This window comes from Cibotium barometz, chromosome 29, assembly GCF_041138505.1.
Source record: "Cibotium barometz isolate CiBa-2024 chromosome 29, ASM4113850v1, whole genome shotgun sequence".
In the NCBI taxonomy this organism is placed as follows: domain Eukaryota; kingdom Viridiplantae; phylum Streptophyta; class Polypodiopsida; order Cyatheales; family Cibotiaceae; genus Cibotium; species Cibotium barometz.
In genome coordinates this window covers 10,704,224-10,719,549 of record NC_141074.1, presented here as the reverse complement: position 1 = coordinate 10,719,549, position 15,326 = coordinate 10,704,224, and the positions used below count along the sequence as shown (strand labels likewise).

Genomic DNA, 15,326 nt, shown 5'->3' with positions numbered 1-15,326 from the left:
AACCAGCCCCACGAGCATCATGCAACAAAAACAGCACTTACACCGACTTCTCCACTTTAAGATCTTGCAAACAATTCATTAACAAAGAACAGTAACTAGAGGCAAGAACACCAGAATTAACTTACCAGCGGCTTCTAAATCTGCAGTGATTGTACCAAGCTTCACAGCAAGAGGATACTTTGTTTCTCGATAGTGCTCCACAGCATGATTATTGCCACCACTCCCATCCCAGTTTTGCCTTCCGCATAAAATCATGCCATCTGTGAGGTTTAACCAGAGATTGTCTATTTTATTACACTTGGCACATTTCCAGCCAGTGGGTGGCACCTGCACCCCATTCTCAAGTTGCTGGAGATTGCAGGCAAAAGCACTGATTGGCTTTTTCTCGGCAGTCCAAGCTGCAACTTGCTCCTTCCGTTCAGCTCCTACTGCAGCTAACACACCGTCCACTGCAAGCCTGACCTAACCCATTCACACATCTCAGAGATAAAAAGGCAAAAAAAATTATTGTCGAATGGTGATTTTAATCAAGTAAGATTAAAAAACAACCAGTGACAAAATGCCAGAAACCGGTATTCTTAGCCTAAACAGGAAAACAAGAAGTGAGAAACAGCCACCTTTTCTGGTAGCTCCACATTTGGGAATGGGAGTTCCACAAAATCTGGTAAGATGACAATACTGTATGTTGATTCGTATTCTTGTTCTCTAGTGTTGAATCCCCCATCAACACCTGCCATGAGATTACGGTGTACTTAGACAAGATCATGACAGTTTTCACAGACAAAAAATTGTGCAGAATTGCCTACTCACACTACACAAGTTTTAAGCTTCATGTGAAACAAATGGTAAATAGAAATAGCAAACTCAAATAACAACTACTCGATGTTGAGGGGATATTACCTATAGCAAGCAATGTAGGCTTTTTGTAGGGTCGATCTTCATTGTCTGGTTTTGATTTCTCTTTTATATTCAAATACACAGAATTTCCTGTCTTTTGATGCTGCCACGTGACATAATCTTTGCCAAACGCAAGAAAGGAGCAAAGGTCTACAAAAAGCCCTCCTTCTGACCTCTGCAAGCCCACAGTACTGTTGCATGTTAACAGTCATGGATCCAAATCCCGCAAATTACTAATAAGTGCACAAGCATAGATATGATCTCCCATTTACAGAGACATCTGGTGCAATATTTATATCTGAACCTCTGAGCTTGCCCAATACACATTTGATACCACATATACATAAATTTCTGACCTTAGTAAATACCTTAGCTTATGTCTGATCTCCCATACACATTTGATACCATATGGACATTCATATCTGCCCTTAACATATGTGCTTATGTCCGATCTCCCACACACATCTGATACCATATGGACATTCATATCTGCCCTTTACATCTGAGCTTATGTCCGATATCCCATACACATTTGATACCATATGGACATTCATATCTGCCCTATACATCTGAGCTCCCACAAAGATTCAATACGCATGTCTGGCCTTACTTTAACCAAACAATAACCCTAATCTCTTCATTACACATGCATCTGACCACACAGATACCTATCGTTCCTTTTACCCATACCTCTGCTAAATGTACACATACATCTCACCACTTCTTTTTAGCCACATCGCTATTAAAAGAGCTTAGCATATATCTGGCCTCCCCTCTCCATATAAAAAATGCACCTAAACCCCACTTTCCATGTACAGGAAATGGCTATTACAGAACAAAGAAAAACATACATTTTAACCTTCCCTTTCCATCTAGTACAATAATTAATCTTCCCATACACTTTGACCAAAAAAAACATGTCTAAAATGAAACAAAATGCATGGAAGGAGAGCGCCAAATTAAAAAGGATGATGGGATATCACCTGCTCTGCAAAGGGAAAACACAAGAGAAAAGGAGAGGATCTGGTGTGACTTACAAAGAAAACAGATTTACGCAATTATTAGCATGCTTAAATACATGATTTGCATATTGACTTGTTCATTTAAAAGGTATGGCACACTCCTGTGATGGTTTTAAAAAATGTACTTAGCGCACATGTACCAGAAACAACACAAAAAAGATGCGCTTTTTACAAATAAAATGCACAAAAACAATCGTTAGCATACTTGATGACGAGATTTACAGATCGATTCATTTGTTAAAATAGCACATCGCAGTACTGTGATGGGATAACATGTACTTGGCACATGTGTAACGGAAGAACACAGAGAAAAAAGCTTTGATTATGGGTTAACATAATGACTAGCATGCTTAACTACCAGGCTTCCAAATTGATTCCCTGATTAAAATGCCACCGTGCAATACTGTGTTGGGAAAACATGTACACAACGGAAGAACACAGAATAAATAAGGGGTCAAATACAAAAAAAATGGATTAAAACGACGATTAGCATGCTGAGCTACAAAATTTAAAGGTTCATTTATGCGTTGAAATGGATTGAAAAGATGATTAGCATGCTTTACTACATGATTTACAGACTGATTTGTTCATTAAAATGGCATTGTTCAGTCTGATGGTAGGAAAAAGAAGGTAACACGAGATTGAAATTAGCAGGAAAACAAAGAAGAAGAAGCACATACTGGGGTGTCAAAGGAGATGCAGCACTCCTGCTTGTAGATGCGATTGGAGGGCTCCGGAATCCTCACTTTGGAAAGCTGGGAACGCAGTCGCTCCATGATCCTCTGCGCCGAAGCCTCTTCACGCGATGCAGACTCTGCTTGATTTTATGCAGGGCGCAAATTAGGGTTTGTGAGCCTGAACTAGGGTTTTTGTGAGCTTTGGCCTTCGGAGATAAGCAAAGAATCGCTTGTTTTCAAAGCTGGTATGGGAGAACAACCTTTGGCCTTACCCTTGCCTACTACTACCTAGTTGTCCCTACACCAATTATAATATATATTGCCCCTACACCAATTATCTATACTATACATTAACCATGGACAACCAAGGCATAAAGAGAGGAGAGAAAAGAGAAATCCTGGATTTTTAAAAAATAAGAGGAAAAAATCCCTTGGATTGACCTTTTGTATTCCGGCTTCCTTTCCTAAGTTTACATTTCGACTTCCATTCCTTCCACCTCACTCAGCCTATAATCCATGGCCTTTGACCCTGTCCCAGTCATCTCATGCGCGAGCCTCTCACATTACCATCCTACTCACCATCACGTTGCGTACCATGCCTCTCACCACCATGCTACTGCAAGCCTTCAATAATCTGGCCCATGGTCGCCTTTACGCAAGCCCTTAACCTTAGCATGTTCTTCTCGCGTGATGGGGGTTTCTACATGCTGGAAGCAGAACTACACCCGCTGGTGATTGTTGGGCATGTTCACCCTTCATGAACTCCAGCCGCGACCAATATTTCAGAGGATCTCTATAGAGAGAAAAGGTAATTCACCGGTGCAATTAGTGAAGCAAGAGAGAAGGTAAGGAGGCGTGGCGCTGGCGGCCAGCAAACGAGAGAGAAGGTAAGCCTGGGTGACAGTGGCAACGCATGCAAAGGGAGAGAATGTCGCCAGCAATGGGTAGTAGCACAGAGGTAGAGAGTTGCAACGCTTTTTTTTTATGTTTATTTTTATAAAGCTTTGTTTAAAAGTTGTAAGCTTGGGAAAGCGAGGAAATAAAATGTCCGCTAAAGAGGTAGAAGGGTGGCCAACGCAAAAATACATCGGAGAGAGAAAAAAGCCAAAAAGAAAATGGGGGGTGGTACAATATGCAAAAGAGATCTATTTCATCTATTAACTTAAGGTTCCAAGTGGCTCAGAAGCTAACACGTGGTAGAAGGAGTCATAATTTTGAAATTTCTAGAGGAGAAACTAACATGCTAAGCAAACAATGTTGCAACATCGCGCGGGTTCCATACTAGTTATTATAATATATTGTCCCTAAAGATGTTCCGAGTAGTGAGGGGAGGGACTTGAACATTCTGGATAGAGTGAGCTCCACTATCTGAAATGCCGAGGGGAGAATTGAACTCACAACATTCCAAATAGAGTGAACGCCCCCCTGCCCTCCTCGACAAGATGGAGTAGAAATAAGGGTGCGTCATGTTCCTTGCCAAAAAAAATGATATTCCAAGTAGCCTAGCTACTATGAATCGACTCTCCTCCCCACACACCAAAAGGGGGGTGATTAAAGGAACTAACCTCTCGTATATAAATATATTCCCATATGTTCCCGTCTCACCCTCATTGACCCTCCTTTTTTCGGGGACATAGAGAGGGACGTGATTTTCTTAGACAATCAACGCTAAATCATCAAATATTTCTTGAATCAAACAACTATTGTTTTTTTCTTCTCTGTATTTTTCTAAATTTTGTGGCTTTTGCAATAAAGTACATTACGTGGACAAAACAAGCATTTTGTTGCTTTAGTGTATGGAATTTTTAACTCAAGTTGTATTAATTTTCATTGTCTTTAAGTATGTTGGAGTTTGGAAATGCCAGTCCCTATTTTGAAGCGACGAAATAAGCGTCATGTTACCTGTTGTGTAGAAGGTTCGTACGGTCTCTACAATCTTGGATGGTGGTGCTGGTGTCAACATAATTACTAGGGATTACTGGGAGGCTTAGGAAAGCCCGCCACCACTTGTAGGCAGAAGCCTTGTAGCAAAGCTTACCGACAAGAACACACCCATAGGCATCTTGCAAGATGCAAAGATCATGACCTTCAAGCTAAGCTTCCACCATACATTTTGTGGTGATGGATTTTGAGAGAAGAGGATCATATACGATGATCCCCTTGATAGGCCTTACATAGGAGAAGCAAGGCTAGTTCATGATTTGGAAACCAATCACATCTATATACGCAAATACAACCAGTCCTTGAAGATAAACCTGAAGACATAGATGAATCATCCCATGGGTCGAAACATTCTTGCCAATGAGTCTAACACAACTACCCAAACCACTTTTGGTCAATATGTGTAAATGCTGCAAGTTATTGGATAGTGAAGATGGGAACTAGGATTACGAACCTCTCCCAGAGCTTGATGACTGTGAGGATTGGGTCCATCTCTTGGCAACCATGGGCACTCTTCCACAAAAGCTTGGAACAAGATTTGCACAATTGGAGGGAACAAAAATCACCTTCACGTTCATGCTAGTGCATCATCCCTTTTGGAAGCTAACAATGACTTTAAGCCAAGAGCGAGGACTCCTAGTGATGTATCTATAGAGGACTCTTCCACAGAAGGATCAACTTTTGTGTTGCCTCCTCTGCAGAAGGATTAACTTTTGTGTTGCCCAAAGTCACATAATTTACATTAAACAACTATTTATTTAATCCCTTCTTACATGTATATGGTATGTTAGTCTTCCAACAACTAATCATTTAGTCCCCTCTTGCATGTGTACGGTATGTAAGTTTTACAATTAAGAAAAACTCCCTTCATGCACTATGGTGCTATGTTATATATGTTTAAAGTGACATCTCCCCCCCCCCCCTCGATAAGGCATGCTATTTCCATGAGATACTAGCTTATGACATCACATACACTACAAAAATATTTGTGGGTTTTGTGACTCATAATGGGCTAGTGATTTGGATATCAAATGCTCAGTGATAGGTTACTGCTTCATGTTGGTGATTTGGACACACCAGATTCTTAGTGATAGATTATCGCTTCATGCTGGTGATTTGGACACTGGGCTAGTGATTTGGACAATAAAGGCTCATCAGTGATAGGTTATCGCATATGTTGGTTGCAACCCCCTTCCTATTTCAAATACCAACCTTAGCATGTCTTCTGCATATTCACATAAGGAGGTGGTTGCGCAAAACCCTCTTTTTCACGATATGGGATCTCTTGTCCCATGGGATTGAGCTGTGTGGTTTCCAATGGCACTTGTCTTCCATCAACTTGGCTTTAAGGTTGCAGGCTTACTGGTTAAGTGATGAGAATGCTCTTATGGATCCCTTTGTATTAAGGTAGTCCCATGATAGTGGCTCTTTACCCTTCCCCATGTTTCCTCTTCCTCGTCCAAACAGAGAAGAACTTAAACTCAGTTCGGTGGTGAAATCGCTTCTAAAATGAGCTCCTGTGGAGAGTGGGACTCATGCTTGCACTATATGCACTTGTTGTGGGTGTATCGAGGAACACTTCCTCCTAATGGTACAACAAAAGAGACATGTCCTTATAAAATCAAACATGGTTTGACCCTTGGGGTTCCTGGTCCTGATCCTGCTCCTTTACTAGAGCTTTACCCAAAGATAGGGTGGTTTAGTGCCCTTTTTTATTAAATATATGGTGCTATTTATAGAGTTAGTTGGTGAATTTGGGGCTTGGAGGACTGTGGTGGGGTGGCTCGTGTTTCTAGGTGTTCCATTGTTCCTTTGCTCACCTTTGTGGTTCGTTGGCTCATTTCTTCCCAAATCTCCTCACTTGAGGTGGATCCAAAGGATTCTAGCCTTCTTAATAGGGGAGCGCTCTACTGAGTGTTGGTCATTATCTATAATGGAATGCTTGGTAGGTTTGAGGAAGTGTGGTTCGATGCATTACAATTGATTATATTACTACTTCTAATAATAAGTCCAAATCGATTTTGCATCAAAGTGCTTCTAAGTCACTCTGCTGTGTTGGTTGTTTATTAGGATTAAAGGCTTGGTAGGTTTTAGGAAATGTGGTTTTATGCACTACAGTTAATTGTATTGTCGTTTTTAGCACAATTAATCCCCAGATCATGTTTGCATCAAAGGTCTTGAGCACTTTTAGAGCAGGTTTGAAAATTTCAAGTCTTTTTTTTTTGCCAGGGTCATGTCGCTACACCCACATGTGTAGGCTCACGTGTCTAGAATCACGTATACAGGCTCACGCCTGTAGGCTCACATATGTAGGTTCATGTCAAGTAACGTGTAACACATGTAAGGCTTGATCGGGCTTCGAGTACGTACGTCGGAGTGCGAGCGACGACTAAGTCCAAGGTTTAGTAAGTCGTCCGGGTTGGAGTACTGTGGGCGGTAGGGCAAGTGTAGGTAGGCAGGCCACTACATATATAGCTTGGCGGGATGGGGGGATCCCTCATTTGGCTTTATGGCTGGGAGGTGAACATGAGCCTTGCCTTTTCCATCTCCGCATAGTCAAAGTGTGTCCTGTGCATGTCCGTAGTGACACGAACGTCACATTGGTATCAAAGCAGAGGTTACGTTCCCTCACTGCACAATTGGGGGCTAGGCTCGCAAAGGATAAGGAACCTTGTCCTTAATCTTTGGGTGGTGAACTCTTGACACAGAAGGTTCCATGAGAGGGAAGCGCATCATTTTTCTCTCCCTCTCTCTTTTCTTGATTGCGCAGTAGACAAGGGCTCTCTCTCTCTCTCTCTCTCTCTCTCTCTCTCTCTCTCTCTCTCTCTCTCTCTCTCTCTCTCTCGCGCCATCGTTTTCTCTCTTATAGTCGGCATGCACCATCTCCTTCGCGCGTGTAGCGCACGTGTGAGAGAGATGGCAACAACACTCGACACCACAAAGATCTCCCGCTATCATTTCTATCATCTGCACTACTCTTGAGATTGCGTGTGGTGCACATGTGAGAGACGACACCTGTAGTATAGCCGGCACCAACAACCTAGCCAATAGCAGGCACCCAGATCTCCAACAACTCATTTGCCAGCTGGGAGCAGTTGAATGCCATCGTCCGTGTGCAAGAGTGCTTAGCTGGGTATACACAGCAACTCAAAACAGCTAAGTGAAAAAGGTGCCCAGCAAAATGGCTAAGATATCCCTAACAACCAACATCAGTTGAGCTAATCAAGAGCAACACATTAAGCGCAAGCTATCAACACGCATCGCAGCATCCAATAGAGCACATAGACTACTACTAGCACCTAGGTAGGCACACGTGTACCAAGCCCATTGTAAAGAGCTCTATCTCTCTCTTCAACCTGATAGCATCTCAAGGCACATCAAAGGACAAAATGGCCCTGCACAACAAGTTCTTAGCTTGTGTACAACCCACTGCATTGTGCAACAAATGTCAACTAATGGCAAGTTCAACCACCACTAGGGAAGGACCATACCTAAAGCTAACCAGTAGGTAGGACCATACCTAAAGCTAACCAGTAGGTAGGACCATACCTAAAGCTAACTAGTAGGTAGGACCACACCCAAAGCCAACCAGCAGCTTGAATCCTTACCTAAGAGATTCCAACTCTCGCGAGGAAACCCCATTTACTTAGTAGACATGGCATAACCCCACGCTCAGTTGGCACCACCATCTTCATAAGTGGGAGGTGGTCCAGTCTATAATGCATAGGTTTGATAACCCACAAGCTCTTTCTTGCTACCATCTCCATCGCACGTGCAATCGTGCCAAAGACATCATCACTGGATTCATCGCCGCCGTAGTGCCTCGCGTCACTGATATTCTCCAGCACACCTAGGGACCGGGTAGCTAGTTCCAAAGTCACCCTTGAATTTCTTTATTTATTTATTGTTGCTTTTAATATCTATTTTCATATGTTCAAAATTCAAAAAAAAAGTTAAAAAAAACAAATAAAACCTGAAAATGACATCTAGTGGGGGTAGTCCGCCCAATAGGGACTTTGGGTGGGTTTTCTAGGCTCCTGTCTCCTATTTTTAGCCTTTGGCAGGCCGAGCATGGGCATATGTGCCAAGCCACAATAGCTTGCTAGACTGACACGGTTTGCTTGCCATCAGTTTTGCGTGAGTTTTGGGTGGGTTTTCTAGGCTCCTGTCTCCTATTTTTAGCCTTTGGCAGGCCGAGCATGGGCATATGTGCCAAGCCACAATAGCTTGCTAGACTGACACGGTTTGCTTGCCATCAGTTTTGCTTGCCATCAGTTTTGCGTGAGCTAGTGGATCCCCTTCCATAGACCTTGACGACCACGTCGGTCCCCATCTGTAAAGTGATGGATGACATAGCTTAGACTATGACCAATCTGCAGGCTGACAATAACCCCACCCAGGACGATCTCCTTGATGAGGAGAAGTATGGAGACAATGCTCTTCGTACATACATGGATGTGGATGATTCCAAGATGGAAATCTCGCATGAGTCCCTTGCCAATTTATTTGCTAAGACTAGGGCCTTAGAGAAAAATCAAATCTTATCTATGCTTAGGAGCATTCACGCTCGCTTGGATGGCAACCTAGCCATGCCCATGGGTAGCACTATTGTGCAAAAATCCACGTAGAGGAGGGTGCAATTTCCTTCTCAAGAGGAAGTATGGCCTTATGTGGGTAAGCAAGCCGTAATGCTTGTGAAGCAGTCCTTAGCATTTACTAATTTCCTCAAGGACCTAATGTTAACCCATTCCTAGGGTTAACAAGAGCTATTACCATTATCTTATATCAAGGAGTCAAGTTAGATACACCAAAAGGTCATACATTCAAGATATGAAGCAATGGTGTCCAAATCTACAACTTGGATGGGCACCCGTCATGGTCCGACGAAATACTTATGGCAATTCCTGCTTCAAGAACGTTTGGTAGTAAGTTAGGATGAAGTCCCAAGTGATGTACTTCATGGATATATTATGAGAATGGTCATTGTAATAGCATTAGGCCTCTTATGAGCCTAAAGTGCTCGGTCGACCACAATTTAAAGTGAGTGTGAACACTTATGACCATGTATATAAGTGAAAATCTCTCATACTACACAAGACTCTCCCATTGTGTAATAGTCTTGATCTTGCTAATTCTCGTGATAATCTCTTTCTCTAATGCATGCTAGTGAGTGTGTGTGAGTGAAGTGAGGTGAGAGGAGGGATGAGTACACGTACAATCGGCGGTGTGACAACGCTCGCGGGAGACGCGGTGGAATTGCTTCTCAAGGAGTTGTAGAGCTTGGAGACCTCAAGGGTTACGAGCTCAGCCATTGGAAAGATCCTCCATGACAGTTGCGGTTCACTAGGTAATCTCTTGTTGGATGTGTTTCAAGGAGGGATAGAGTGAGCCATAACATTTTTAGTACCACTACCGGGGAGTCATTCCTTGGCTTTTTCCATCATTTTTCTCTAATCTACGTATTATCCATTGCCCATTATCTTTATTAATAGTGTCCCATAAAAAAGATGTGGTTTTGATGGTGATTTGTGTGTGATTGGGTATACAATAACTTTCTTTTTTGTTTGATAAAGAATGCTTTTTTGCTTAATTTTTAGCTTGAATTGTTTTTGTTGTTTTAATTTAGTTTTTAATGTTTCTAAGGCTTGCACATAGAGTGTATTAGGCTTTGTTTGCTTTCATTGCATCTAAAAATGCAGTAGAATGTAATTTTTAGCGATTTTTAACTTTTTTTTGAGTCAAACATAGAGCTAGAATCATTAATTTTTGCTTAAATTGTATGTCTTTTGTTTGATTTGTATAAATTAGAGTGTTAGCAAGCATTAAGAATAGCTTAAAACTTGTAGATTTTTTTCGAAGCCGTTAAAAAATCCTTGAAATCGACTAATCTTCCTTAATTAACTAGTAAGGGTGATTAATCAGTTCAACAAGCAAAATATTTAGAAAATATATTTTTGGGGGTAGAAATTGATCATGTAAGAGGTCGAAATTAGTGTTTTTGGGTGTTTTGGGAGTATCTAGATGCATCAAAACATCTACTTGCATCAATTGGAGAAATTTGACTCTCTTTTACTTAATAAGAGAAGAGACTAGAATTAAGAGTTTAATTAATCTCTTATTATAGATTAATTGACATATTAGTTGATGCACATAGCTTAGCAATTCCATGATCTTTCTAATGATGTGCTCAATGTTGTGAATTAATTAGTGATTAGTGGTTAATTAGTATCCTTGATTAGTCCAAAAGGGGGGGAAAGATTAGTGGAAGGATTAATCTTTGATTGATTCTTAAGCACCTTTTTCCATAACTCATTAAGGCTAATGAGCATTGAATGAAAAGATACTAATGAGTTGTCAAATTGTCCATTTTGGGGGATATTTATGAAAGGTGTAAGGGGGTGTTATAAAAGTGTTGGTTTTTTTAATTCCCACTTGCCTTTTTGGGAAAATGCCCATATCTCCCCAATTCAAAATTCAAAAAATATTTATCCCAATTCAAAATTCAAAAAATATTTATCCCAATTCAAAATTCAAAAAATATTTATCCCAAACAAGGAAATTTGAATTTTCCTCTAGACAAAAAAAACCCTGGACGTTTCACGCCTTAAGGTCTCACCGCCCACAAAAAAAGAGATGTTTCATCCATTAAGGTTTTATGACTTAAGGTCTCACGCAAAAAAAAAAAGGATGGTTCACGCCTTAAGCAGTTCACGCCCAAAAAAATGGACGTTTCACGCGTTAAGGTTTCATGCCTTGAGCAGTTCACACCTTAAGGTCTCACACCAAAAAAATAATCCGTTAGACACGTGTTTCATGTCGTGAACCGTATCTGCTATTTCACGCTGTGAAATAGTCCTCGCAAAAAGGGCATTTCATGCGTTAAGGTCTCACGCCTTGAGCGGTTCACACCTTAAGCAGTTCACGCCTTAAGGTCTCACACCCAAAAAATAATAAAAAGTATAGAAAATAGCCCTGTTTGGAGTCTCATATCTCCTAGACTGTGAATCCGATGAACACGCTCTAGTGTTCATCGGAAAGCTGACATTAAGCTTTTCGAAATTGGTCTTAAGTGTTTGAGGGCAAAATCCATCATTTTGGCTTTCGACCAGTAGTCTCAAAATTTGACCCAGAAATCGAGGGAAAAAACGGCCCTTAAAGCACTAAAAATTACCCAAAACAGCCCGAAAACGATTGCGAAGCATATTAAGGCTACTTTTTGAGTGTCTAAACGATGAAATCACGAAAAACTCACAGAGACAAAGTTGTAGTACTCTAAAATCACTACAACTCTCTCATATAGAGTTTTTCCAAATTCTGTTTGGAACACATTCAAAAACGTGTTGTGAAATACGAAAAATCTTTTCGAAAAAAATTACATCTTGAGACAATGATGGAAAACAAGTTTTAAGACCTCTTCCATCTGGGATGCTACTGGCATGCACTTTTTTTGAAAAAAAATCTCTAAGAGGTCGTTTACATGCGCATAGTGCTTAAGCTAATTAGGACAAATGGACACCCATTTAACCCAGCGAAGGGTACGCCAGGCCTCCTAAGGCTATAAAACAGGCTTGATAACGTCAAGATATGGCCACGATAGAGGGATTATGTGGGCTCACACCAAGACTAAACCTAATGACTGCAATCTTCGAGCCATTGAGATCCATGCCCCAAATGCATCCCCCAATTCTATTTGCCATGTCTACAACAAGCGTGCCATTGGGTTTTACACCCACTGTCACATCAATCTCTCTAGGATTTGGCCCCTTGCCTAGCACTATCACAAGTCCTAAGCCTTTAGACATGCTAGGTACCAACTCTTTGCAAACCACTAGATTCCCACACCTTGGACGTATTGACTAATCTAGGAAGGAGGATTGCCCAAGGTCTAAGTGAGTCCCTATCCACATTAACACTCATACACGACCTCAGTGATTCATACAAAAACACGGCCGTACAAATTTCCAAAATCATGGGCAAATACGATGGAACAACTGATCCTGTTCATTTCATACAAATGTTTGAACAGCGATGTGAAGCCTTTGGAAATGCAAACTACCCTACCAAGGTACATGCGTTGAACCTATGCTTAGTATGAAAGGCTAGTCGATGGTTCATCACATTGATGTCAGTAAATTAAAATGAATTTTAAGACCTTGCGAACAGCCTTTATTCACGGCTTTTCAAGACAAGGTGATCGGTGGAAGAGCTTTATTCAATTGAGTAAAAACAAAACGAAGGCATTGGAGATTTTATCCTTTGGATAAAAATCTTGGACTCACGATGTGAGCCATGGGAGAAACTAAATGATGCTTGATTGAATAGATGTTTCATGATGGGCTTAAAGAATAACAGCTTACACAACTTGATTATTGTATCCAATTTGGAAACATTCGATCAATGTTGTAAAGAAGCAATATGTTTAGATGACAACATGATGGAGGATGATCACGATACGAGATGTTCTTCATCTAAACCAAGTGAAGCAATGGCTAAAGAAAAATTATTATCGAAATTGTCATTCCCTGAATTCTATGCAACCTTGCTTAAAAGGCTTCGACCAGAATCTCCAAGAGAGGATGAGCCCCCTAAAAACCAACCATCCTTAATGCCTCTCCAAGTGATGGGCGAGATGCCTTGTGTTCAATGCAATCACTACGTCCATCCCAATCCCCATTATGTGTACAAGGCACCTATTTTTCTGTATTGCATTTATTGTAAAACCTTTGGTCATGACACTCCCCAATGTCCCAATTCATTTACAATTAACTCAAAACCTCCATCTCCCGTGCCCCAAATAGAAACAGTTCAAAGGGTCAGAACTGCTCAAGAAATAGTTCAACGAACACTTCAGTGTTTCTATTGTGGACCGCACAAAGTAGCAGACTGCATAGTTTGGAATACTTCTATGCCCACAGTCATTGACACTTTGCAACCTATATGTGAACGATGTGGAATCGATCACATATTCTAAGATTTTCCAAGATGAATTGCTTCCCTTGCAACCTATCTCACAGAATACACTCTTAACATCTTGAGTGTAAAAAACGGGCAATTGTCCACGGTACCCTTGAATGTGCTTACACGCTTACAAGCCAAGGCACGAGAAACCGTTAAAAAGAATTCAAAATTTTTTGTATTGCATTTATTGTAAAACCTTTGGTCATGACACTCCCCAATGTCCCAATTCATTTACAATTAACTCAAAACCTCCATCTCCCGTGCCCCAAATAGAAACAGTTCAAAGGGTCAGAACTGCTCAAGAAATAGTTCAACGAACACTTCAGTGTTTCTATTATGGACCGCACAAAGTAGTAGACTGCGTAGTTTGGAATACTTCTATGCCCACAGTCACTGACACTTTGCAACCTATATGTGAATGATGTGGAGTCAATCACATATTCTAAGATTTCCTAAGATGAGTTACTTCCCTTGCAACCTATCTCACAGAATACACTCTTAACATCTTGAGTGTACAAAACAGGCAATTGTCCATGGTACCCTTGAATGTGCTTACACGCTTACAAGCCAAGGCACGAGAAACAGTTAAAAAGAATTCAAAAGAAAATACTTCGAATTGGATAGAGGAACATGTTTTAAAACATAAGCCAAAAGAAGAAACAAAACCTTCTAAACCCAATAAAAATAGGGGGCAACAAACTATCGAAACCAAAGGTGAAATAAAGGACATGGAAGAAGAGCATGTGGAGGACATAAACCCAAAAGAGCCAAAAGCTGCACATGATGCTGAAGCATCAACCTCAAAGGCTACCACACAAACCACAACACCAACATGTGCAACACATGATATAAAAGCCAGAAAGAAAGTTCGGATACAAAAGCTCGAAAGAAAGTTCGTTCTCGTCGCATGGGCAAATCTAATGAAAACCTGACGATCCAAGGAAAGTCAGAAGATGATACAAGTTCTAGTACTTCACTTAGTGTGGATGAACCAAGTTCTGATTTGTCACTAGGTGCATCTCATAGACCAATCAAGAAAGTAGAACCCGCCTAACCACCCGACTTGAAAATCATGATCACATGACATATGTGGAACGAAAAAAGCAAGCTCAAGAGAGCATGCATAGCATTGTTGAGTGTCGTACATGATCACCAGTTGTGATTGAACCTTTTAATGTCAAACCTAACAAAGCAACACAAATACAAAACCCAAAGGAGTATCGCTTTCCCTTTTAAGAGGAAGACGTACTCTCGAAAGAAGAGTCATTCGAGGCAGATTGCATGAATTATGCAGTTGAAAAAGCACATGAGAAATTCGATGAATCCCTTACGAAATTAAAGCAGCCTCTCAAATCCTCATTTGGAGGAGTGCTCTTCTCTCGTGCGAAGCCAGCATAGCGTTAGCATGTTCATCAACGATGGGTGTTTGTGCACGTGCTTCAACAACAAGGATACTATGATGGTAATCCCATCATATGGTTACCAAAATCAAACAAAGTGAAGACAGCCTCACCACCGACTTCAACCCCAACAGCTTCACCTAAGACTCCACAAGAATGGAGGCCCAAGCAACATCAAGAAAACCACTCAAAATCTCTCATGCATTCAACACCGACAGAAGAGCTTGTGTGTTTAATCAACCCCAACGGTAACCAACAAGAAGCTGTACCTACCACCTCAACAACACTCGAACCACAAAGTCAAGAATTAATTCCCACGTCTGCCAAAACAAAGACTTATGAATGCATCAAAGATAAACTCATAATGCTCTTTTCACCCCTCTGGATGAGAAACATGAGTGTAGAAGCTACGCGGAAGACTTTAGAATCTA

At 41.1% G+C, this 15,326-nt stretch overlaps 1 protein-coding gene across 7 annotated transcripts in view; it reads right to left on the bottom strand.

Moving 5' to 3' along the window:
• The window catches only part of UBP14 (ubiquitin-specific protease 14), a 28,990-nt gene extending 26,103 nt beyond the window's left edge, over positions 1-2,887 (bottom strand). For 4 of the 7 annotated variants that reach the window (XM_086822854.1, XM_086822855.1, XM_086822852.1 and 1 more), the window contains exons 1-4: positions 2,600-2,887; positions 901-1,072; positions 618-730; positions 126-462 (exon numbers count right to left, since the gene is read on the bottom strand). In XM_086822854.1, the coding sequence (XP_086678980.1) occupies positions 126-462; positions 618-730; positions 901-1,072; positions 2,600-2,695 (718 nt within the window). In that variant the 5' untranslated portion in view covers positions 2,696-2,887. Of the gene's footprint in view, positions 1-125; positions 463-617; positions 731-900; positions 1,073-2,599 lie in introns of those variants that run through there. The other 3 variants (XM_086822857.1, XM_086822858.1, XM_086822856.1) reach the window with 1 other exon arrangement.
• Between the last annotated feature and the right edge of the window lie 12,439 nt (positions 2,888-15,326).